General features: G+C 60.1%; 2 protein-coding genes across 2 annotated transcripts in view; one reads left to right on the top strand and one right to left on the bottom strand.

Annotated features, from left to right (window-relative positions):
- KCTD17 (potassium channel tetramerization domain containing 17) overlaps positions 1-3,343 on the top strand; it is a 22,386-nt gene extending 19,043 nt beyond the window's left edge. The window contains exons 10-13 of the mRNA XM_008586494.1: positions 728-827; positions 1,007-1,081; positions 1,430-1,525; positions 2,437-3,343. Of these exons, the coding sequence (XP_008584716.1) occupies positions 728-827; positions 1,007-1,081; positions 1,430-1,525; positions 2,437-2,597 (432 nt within the window). The 3' untranslated portion in view covers positions 2,598-3,343. The remainder of the gene's footprint in view (positions 1-727; positions 828-1,006; positions 1,082-1,429; positions 1,526-2,436) is intronic.
- A 2,836-nt stretch (positions 3,344-6,179) lies between these two features.
- TMPRSS6 (transmembrane protease, serine 6) overlaps positions 6,180-8,473 on the bottom strand; it is a 34,805-nt gene continuing 32,511 nt past the window's right edge. The window contains exons 15-17 of the mRNA XM_008586489.1: positions 8,189-8,460; positions 6,968-7,104; positions 6,180-6,370 (exon numbers count right to left, since the gene is read on the bottom strand). Coding sequence (XP_008584711.1) covers positions 6,212-6,370; positions 6,968-7,104; positions 8,189-8,460 — 568 coding nt within the window. The 3' untranslated portion in view covers positions 6,180-6,211. The remainder of the gene's footprint in view (positions 6,371-6,967; positions 7,105-8,188; positions 8,461-8,473) is intronic.

Genomic DNA, 8,473 nt, shown 5'->3' with positions numbered 1-8,473 from the left:
TCCTGCCACCCTGTACCCAGAGCTGGCCAGAAGCCCTGAGGGCCTTCAGTAGGGCTGACAGAGCAGACATAAGCCAGGTTGGGAAGAAGGGAGACTGTTCCTGGGGGTCTGTCTCTGTGCAATGGAGACTTACAAACTCTGGCTTCCTGGCAGTCTGTCTGCCTGCCTGTCCTGTGATCCCTCTGCCCACCCCACCCCCACCGGTGCCAGAGGCTGGCACTGCCTTGCAAGGTGCAGAGTGAGCCTGCTGCTTCTGCCTCTCTGGGCACAAGCCCCCAGCCTGGGGTGCCAGAGACTGTTGCTGGCATCCCAGGTCTCGGTGGTGTCTGTCCTGGGGCTTCCTTGGCCTCATTTCTACTCAGGATCAGTCCTCCCAAAACAAGGCCTTCCCAGGCACCCCTGAAGGATACCCCAGCCACACAGCCACCCTGTTCCTCTTCTGCCTCAGCCTTGCTCCATGTAACGGCCACCAGACTAATCCATGAGCATCCCCAGCAGGGCCCCATCCTCTGCTGTTTTCCCCAGACCCTCCCCAAGCTTCCCAGGGCCCTGGAGAAGATGTTCCCAGCTGCTTTGGTTGGAGCCCTCCCCTCTCCTGAGGTCCCCCTTCATCTTGCCTGCACCCTTCACCCTGAGATCGGGGACCCATGGGTCAGCTGCCGGCAGGCCCCTGCCCTCCTGTTAGTGTCTCCGCTCTTTCTTCCCTGGGTCCGCCGCTGGTTCACAGAGCACGGAGGAGCAGCTGGAGGAGCAGCAGCAGCAGGAGGAGGAGGTGGAGGAGGTGGAGGTGGAGCAGGTGCAGGTGGAGGCAGATACACAGGAGAAAGGTGCAGCCATCCCCCAGGAGAGTGATTGCTAATCCGAGCCGAGCCTCCCGCCCGCTCCCTGCTGGAGCCAGCCGCAGAACCGGCCCGGGGACTGCGGGGGGCGGGCCCACCAGGGTTAGCGCAGCGCTGCCTGGCACCTCACCTGCATAACCATCCCTTCTCTCACTTTCTCTTCGCAGCCCAGTCATCTCAGGATCCCGCTAACCTTTTCTCCCTCCCACCACCGCCTCCTCCTCCTCCGCTTCCTGCTGGAGGTCCTGCCTCATCTCCATCCACCTCTTCTTCCTCCTGGATCTCATCTGCACCTTGCCTCTTCCCTCTCTGCCCCTGTCCGGGTTTTCTCTCTGCCTGCTCACGCCTCCATCCCGGAGCCGCCCTGGTCCCAGCCTCCCGAGCCCTCCACCCAGGCCCCCTGGCCCTGCATCCCACAGCACCCTGCCTGCCGCCTCCTGCGCCCCTCTTGGCACCTGCTGCCTCCCAGCCTGGGGAGGGGCGCAGCTACACCTCCTGTGTGCCCACCAACCCTGCCGGGCATCTCTGAGGCCTTGGCCACAGCCCCTCCCGCCCTGCCCGCACCGCCTCCTCACGTCTCCTCCTTGCAGGTTCCTGTCTGCACCTCTCGGAGCTGAGGCCAAGCTTGAGCTTGCCGCGAGGGCCTCTCCTCGGCCCCTCGCCCACCCCCAGAGCCGCTGCCCCTGGTTTGTAGCCTGGTGGAGCTGGAGGGAGGGGCGGAAGCGAGGAGGGTGCTCAGCTCTTGCTCCTTGGACTCCACCCACCAAGTTTCTCAGCCTGTCTTGGCCAGGGTGTGAGGCCCTGAGAGAGGAGAAGAAAGTTAGGGGGTGGGGGCTCTTTCCTCCCTGCTGGTCAGTGCCCAAGCCAGGCTGGGCTGGAGGGAAGGAAGGCTGAAGCCACATGCACTGGCCTAGTCCCTGCACGTCCAGGAGTGCCTGCGTCTGCCTTGCAGCCCTGAGTTCCCTATTTCTATCGGGGTGGGGAGGACAGGCCACATTTGGATACCTTTGGCCTATAAGGAGTCAGCCAGAGCCGGCTAAGGACTGGAGTATGGCAGAAAACAGCCCTGGCCAGGCATCCATAAGCCCCCACTCAATGTCATCTACCTGCTCTGCAACCTTGGGCAAGTCACTGTCCCGCTCTGGGCAACCCTTGCCTCTAAAATGGGGACAGACAGCTGCTCTCTATGACTCCTTTCGCCTGGGACAGAGGTGACCTGGCTCTCCTGGCCCGAGTCTTGGCAGAATCTGGCCTCCCTAGGAGGCTACTGCCCGGCACAAGCTGGGGCCCGGGGCTCCTGGATGGGTTAGCTGGGGTGCCCGTCCTGCGCCCTCCTCCTCTGTTCTGAATCCACCTTCTCTGGGCCTCAGCCCCACTCCCCTCCTCCAGAAGGGAGCCTGTGACTCACCTGCCTCTTTCTCTCTCCCTCTCTCTTCCCACCCCTTCCTCCCTCCATTTCAATCTCCTCTGTGCCCTTCTCCTGGCCCTCATGTCACCCCCTTCTCACCCCTCCTCACTGGCCCCACCTCCTCCTCCCCCACCCTGGTTTTCTGCCCCCTCCCCCCATCCTCCTGCCCTTTTCCCTCTTATTTTCTAGCTGTTACAAGCCAGAGGCACCCGGATGTGAGGCCCCAGATCACCTCCAGGGACTTGGGGTTCCGATCTGAAATCCTTTATTTTTGTACCACGGGTGGGCCCCTGGCCCAAGATGGAAGAAGTGCTCCCCCCACCACCTCTGTCTGCACCTGCGTGCTGTGATTCACCCCTACCTCCAGGGGCGGGTGGGGGCCCACTGGAACTTCTTAAGGCCTGAGCTGGGTGCTGGGACCCCTGGGCAGAACCATCTGCATGGCCACATGTGGCGCTGTCCAGCTGTCTCTCCCAGGCCCCTTGTCCCCTCTCCGGGCCCCCTGCTGCATGGCGATGCACGCCCTCCCAGCTGAGTCACACCACCTCCTTGAGCCTTAGTCTCCTTGTCAGTCCAGTGCAGTGACTCCTTCCACCTACCTCACAGGGTTGTCGTGAGGCTGCAAAGAGAGGCAAGGACCCCACAAGCCCTGGGAGAGGGTATAGGGTTGCCCTCCCTTCACCTGCCCTGGGAGGGGGAAGGACCCAGTCTGATGCCCCCAGGCAGGACCCTGTTTGCAAACAGATTCAGGTTTGGGTCGGTGGTGAAGGGTGCGGGGATTTGGCCCTGCCAGAAGGAGGGATGGAAGGAGGGGTGTGTGACTTGGCCTTCACCCTGGCTGCCCCCTGCCACCCATTCACACTGCTGGCAGAGTGCTCTGGCTGGGGGGGGAGGGGGAGCGGTGGCTCAGCAGGGGCAGTGGAGTGACTCAGGAACTTGTGAGAAGGAGAGGGGGACATCTCCCCTCTGCCCGAGAATCTGGGGGTGGCAGGGGCTGAGCGACGGGCCCCTCCGGTGTTTATGGCCTCCCAGGACAGGTACTTGCTTCTCAACTGTGTCCAACCCTCCATGTAATAAAACCTGAATAAAGCCCGGCCTGGCTGCCTCCCTCTCTTTCTCTGCGCCACTTTTGGGGACAGGAGCTAAACTCAAGTTGGGGTAGACCGACCCAAAGGAATGGAGGGACCCTGTCCTGTTGTCACTTTCCTATGTGTGTTGAGGGATGGGAGGGGGGCATGGCTAGATCCTCTGCGCAATGGCCAGACCCCTGGAGCACCTACTCTATCCAGTTGATCCAGGGGAAACGTCCTAGGCTGGGAGATGAGAAGTGGGAGCTCGAGGCAGCACCCCAGGCAGCCTCTGCTGCAGCCCAAATCCCCCACACCCCCCTCCTGCTGTGACACCTCTGGGCCACCTCCACCCCTCCTGATTGCTGCCACCCTTCTGCCCCAAATCCTGGTAATTATAAACACCCTGGCCTCTTGCTCCAGCTTCTGAGTCTGCTGGACCTGAGGGCTTCTCTTTCCTGCCCAGCCCAGACCCCAGTCTCTCCACCCCACCTGGACCAATTCTCTCATCTCTCTAGTCCTGCCAAGCCGCCCTGCTGCTGGGAGAAACCCCTGCCAGGTCGTAACCCCCAAAACACAGGCCCTCCCCAGGCCAAGGAGAGCTCCTCAGCTTGGGGGACTTCACCACTTCCCCTGAGGACACTCCACTCCCAAAGGTGACCTCACTGTTTGTGTCCAACTTTGCTTACAAAGGAGTCACCACGAGATTTGTTAAAAGAACAGATTATTCCTCCTCCCCACACAGCTTCTGATTAATGAAGACTGGGGTGGAGCCCAGGAATTTGCATTTTAGCAAAGCACCCAAGGTGATTCCAACACTGCGTTCTGCCCACCCCCGCGTTCTGCCCACCCCACTGAGAACTGCATGGGGGTGGGATGCTGTCTCACCAAGCTCCTCGCCTGCCCGCTGGCTCCATCTCCTCCTGGCAGGACTAGCTGGCGTGCTCTCCCTGGTCTCTGTGCCCCCTTCTGCCTCATCCACCCATGTATATGGTTGCAGCTGCCTATCTCCAAAAACCCCTCTACAATCCAGGTTCCACTCTGAAGCTCCCTCCTTTGCTTCTCCTCGCAGTTGGGCTACAGGAAAGAGGTTTCCACACTCAACTCCCGCCACCTCTAGCTGCCTCCTGGTTCCATCGCTACTGCCCCAGAGGGCACCAGTAACGCAGTAGGTCCTTCTGATTCTGTGTTTAAACAACCCTCCAGTCCATCCCCACTGCTGTGCTGGGTCCAGCCCTGTCCTCTCCTTCCTGGAGTTCTGCAATGGCCTCCTAACCGGCCTCCCTGCCTCCAGCTCCTTTTCCAAGTTGTGCCAGTGGATGGTCCTACAATGTGAATCCATTTGTGTCACTCCTGCTATAGAGCCTTCCATGGCTCCCCATCGCTTTCAGGGTCAAATCCTTAGCTCAGCTCCAAGCTCTTTGTCCTCCCGCCTCAGTTTACCTCTCTGAATTCCTCTTTTGTCCTTCCCCACCTCAACCTTTGTTTCAACTAACACATGGCTTGCTGTTCCCTAATGTGCCACGTTCTTTGAGGACTCTGTGCCTTTGCACATGCTCTTCTCCTGACGGAATGCCCTTCCCCATCTTGGCCACCTGTGAACCCCAGCTCAAGTCTCACATACCCTGGGCAGCCTTCCCTGACTTCCCTGAGGAGCCGAGTCCTGCTCAGCTCTGGGGCCCTAGCACAGTGCTTGGCACACAGCAGGAGCCCATGAAATGCTTGCTCGGTGCCTGACTCAGGGCTGGCTGGCGGGCTCAGTTGGTTAGGGGGTGGTGTTACAACACCAGGGTCCAGGTTCAGATCCATGTACTGGCCAGCCACCAAAAAATAAATACATGACTCAGTGCAAGGGACTGAGTGTCGTGCTGGTGGGAAGCAGTAGACAGGGACCAGGGGACGGTTCCCTACCAGGCTCCACTGCTAACCCCAGTGCTATCATGAGGATGTCCTCGCTGCTCTCGGAGCCTCAGTTTCCTCCCAAGGCTCCAGAAGGTGCCCATCACTTGTCCCATTCCTCACTCTAACCTGAGGGTCCCCAAACCATTGCCTTCTTGAGGTTTCTCCCATGACCTGGGCAGCTGACCTGGGGGCTCCAGCTCTTGGTGGCCACCCCTGCCTCCACTGACCCCACCTTGGCCTTCTGGACACTTAGCGAACAGGCTGAGCAGGAAGCAGGGCCTGCTTCAGTCAAGAGCGTGGGCTGGTGCCTGGGTCCCCATTCAAACCCCAGCAGCAGGGCCTTGGATCAGGCGGCTTTATTCCACAGGGCAACTGAGCTCACCTCCATGTGAGTCTGGGCAGTGAAGGCCCGGGTGGCAGGTAGGGGTGGGCCAGGGACCCTGGAGCTTCCCCACCCTTTGGCTTACGGTGGCAGCTGGCCTGCTTGGCAGGCTCCAGGGCTCTGAGGATCCTCTCCCATGGGAGCACCTTTCACCCCCACCTCTCAAGTTAGTCTGGGGGCTCCACAGGCTGAAATCTGCTCTCTGGAGCTGATGCCGCCCAAGCAGCCTCTGTGCTGGGGAGGGAGGTGTCTCAGACGCTCCTGCGGGGACCTGGAAGCCAGCACCACTGCTGCTGAACTGTGTCCCCCCACAGACAGCGGTGGAGAAAGCAGAAGGAGGAGAGAATTGAGAGGCAAAAGGGCTGGATGTGAACCCCCAGTCGGGCCTGGTGGGTCTGAGCCCTCTGGGGAAGTTTTGGCCACCAGCTGATGGCCCTACTCTCTCCTCATGCGGTCACTGAGGCAGATGTCAGGAGTCAGCCTGGAAGACAGGATGCCACCTCCTTTCTCCACAGGGCCTGCCTACCCCCAGAATACTTGTCTTCCTGCCTGGTGGGTGTCCTGGGCTCTCTGAGTCCCGAAGGTGGGCCCCAGCTCTGCAGGGAGCAGCTCGTCAAGTCAGCACCTGCTGGATCCAGCCAATCACACCTGTGATGCGGGTATAGACGCCAAAGTAGTTGGGCCGGCCACAGCCCAGTCCCCAGCTGACTAGCCCTGCCAGGAACCAGCGGCCACTGGGCACCTTGCACACCAGCGGGCCACCTGAGTCACCCTGAAAGGGAGAGAGGAGAGACAGGGCTGCGTCAGGGTAAGGAAACACACACCCCCACCCTCCACTTCCAGGCAAGTGGCTCTTGGGTGCAAGTCCTGACTGTCAGGAATTTTCTGGGTGCGGACAAGAAAGTCACATCCCTTGAAGCTCTGCTTCCCCCCCAACCTGCTAAATGGAGAAAGCCCAGACCAGCCCTGACTGGCCTCCAGTGGGTCCTGGCTCTTGTGGAACCTTGGATGTGTGTCCCCACGCCCCCCCTCTACCAGTGCCTCCCTTCTGTGGCTGGCACCCCTCCATTCCTCCTAGCGTCCTCTCCTTCATGTGGCCCTGGCCCAAGTGCCTCGTGGTGGGCAAGGAGCAGAGTGGGGTTTGAGCCTAAGACCTGCCTGCCCCTGGGTGTCTTCTGATCTGTGGCTCTGCAACCCTGGGCAAGTCCCTCAACCTCTCTGAACCTCAGTCTCCTCATCTGGAAAGTGGGTACAGCCATCCCCACTTGCTGGGAGGCTTCAGCAAGCTGATGGCAGCAAAGGGCCAGGCCCTGGGGGAAGTGAGCACCACCCTCTCTCCCTGCTCTCACCCGTGCCCCGCACGAGTCACCTGGCAGGCGTCCTTCTTGCCCTTGGGGTAGCCGGCACACAGCATGCGTGGTGTCACCTGGTAGCGATAGGCCTCACTGCACAGGTCCTGTGGGATCAGCTGCACATCCACCTTCTGCAGAGCATTGCTGGTGGGGCCTGCCCATGGGGTCAAGAGCAGAGGGCAGAGGTAAGAAGGTCTGAGGTGCCCAGGAGCCCCTGCCCTTCCTTCCACTGTTCTCCTTGAATATCAGGAGCCCCCTTCATCTCTCCTGCTCTGACCACCGCCCCTGCTAGGAGTGACACCTGCCCCTCTGCCTCACTGTCACTCCACTCTGGCTCCCCTCTGCCTAACTCAATGTCTAGGGTATTGTAGGTGCTCGCAAAGGTGTCATTGAATGAGTGAGTGAGTGAACAAACCAGTGAGAGAATCGGTCCTTGCTTTGCCACTACTCTCTGTCATCCTCTTGGACAAGTCACTTTTCACCTGAGCCTCAGTTTCCCCATCTTTAAAATATTTCTACAGTCCTGCCTGCCAACAGATTATAAATCATCGTACACATTTTTAAAGCTACCACCACGAAGCCTGCAGGGCATGGCTGCAGTTATGCCAGCTGGACCTATGTTCACAGAACTGAGAGGTGGCCTCTAGGGATGGCCAGCTCTGATCAACTAAGGCAGGAAGGGGAGAAGCCCCCTGTTTCTGAGAGCAAGAGTAGGAAGAGCAGGGGCTCTCTAGTCAGGCGGTCCTGGGTTCTAGTCTCTGCTCCAGTCCTCTCTGGCTGTGTGACTTTGAGCAACCACTAAATGTCTCTGAGCTTTGGTTTCCCCATCCATAACATGGCACCCTATAACCCACGCCTAGAGATGTTGGGTGGATTATATGAAATCATGTTTCCCCAAAATGCAGCCTCAGTGTGGGAAGTGCTAATAAGTTCAAAGGAGCAGAGCGTTGGGGCTTGAGCATGCACTGAGGAGTCCCTGGCCTGCCCCTTCGCCCCTCACATATGACCCACGACCTTGGTTCTCCTAAATGCCTTTCCAGAAGGAAGGGAAGAGTCAAGAGGGTAGGGGCCATTGGCCCATGAGCCATATTAGAAGGTTGTTTTCTTCTGTAAAATTCAGCTCAGTTGAAGCCTAGGAATAGAGGGTCTCAGGGGTGGAGCCCTCTGGCCCCCTGCCCTGTCCTCCTCCAGGCCCCACACCCATCTGATCTCCTGGTCCCCGTGGCCTGTGCGCTCACCGCCCTCGCGCAGGGCACCCCAGCCCGTGATCCAGCAGTGCAGGCCCGGCTCAAAGAAGTGGGAGCGTGCGGGCAGGCAGACGGGGCGCACGGCGGCCGAGCGCACCACGGGGTGGTCGAGCTGCAGCAGGGCCACGTCGTAGTCGTGGCTGTCCTCCTCGTGGTACGGGTGCAGGAGCAGGCGGCTCACCTTGAAGGACACCTCGCCCGGCCAGCGCGAGCTCTGCCACACTTTGCCCAGGAACACGGTCCACAGCGCCGGGGAGGCCATGCTGGGGGGAGGGG

Source organism: Galeopterus variegatus, unplaced genomic scaffold, assembly GCF_000696425.1.
Source record: "Galeopterus variegatus unplaced genomic scaffold, G_variegatus-3.0.2 Scaffold4000, whole genome shotgun sequence".
Taxonomy (NCBI): Eukaryota; Metazoa; Chordata; class Mammalia; order Dermoptera; family Cynocephalidae; genus Galeopterus; species Galeopterus variegatus.
Note: the sequence above shows the minus strand (reverse complement) of the source record. Positions and strands in the feature narration are given on the sequence as shown.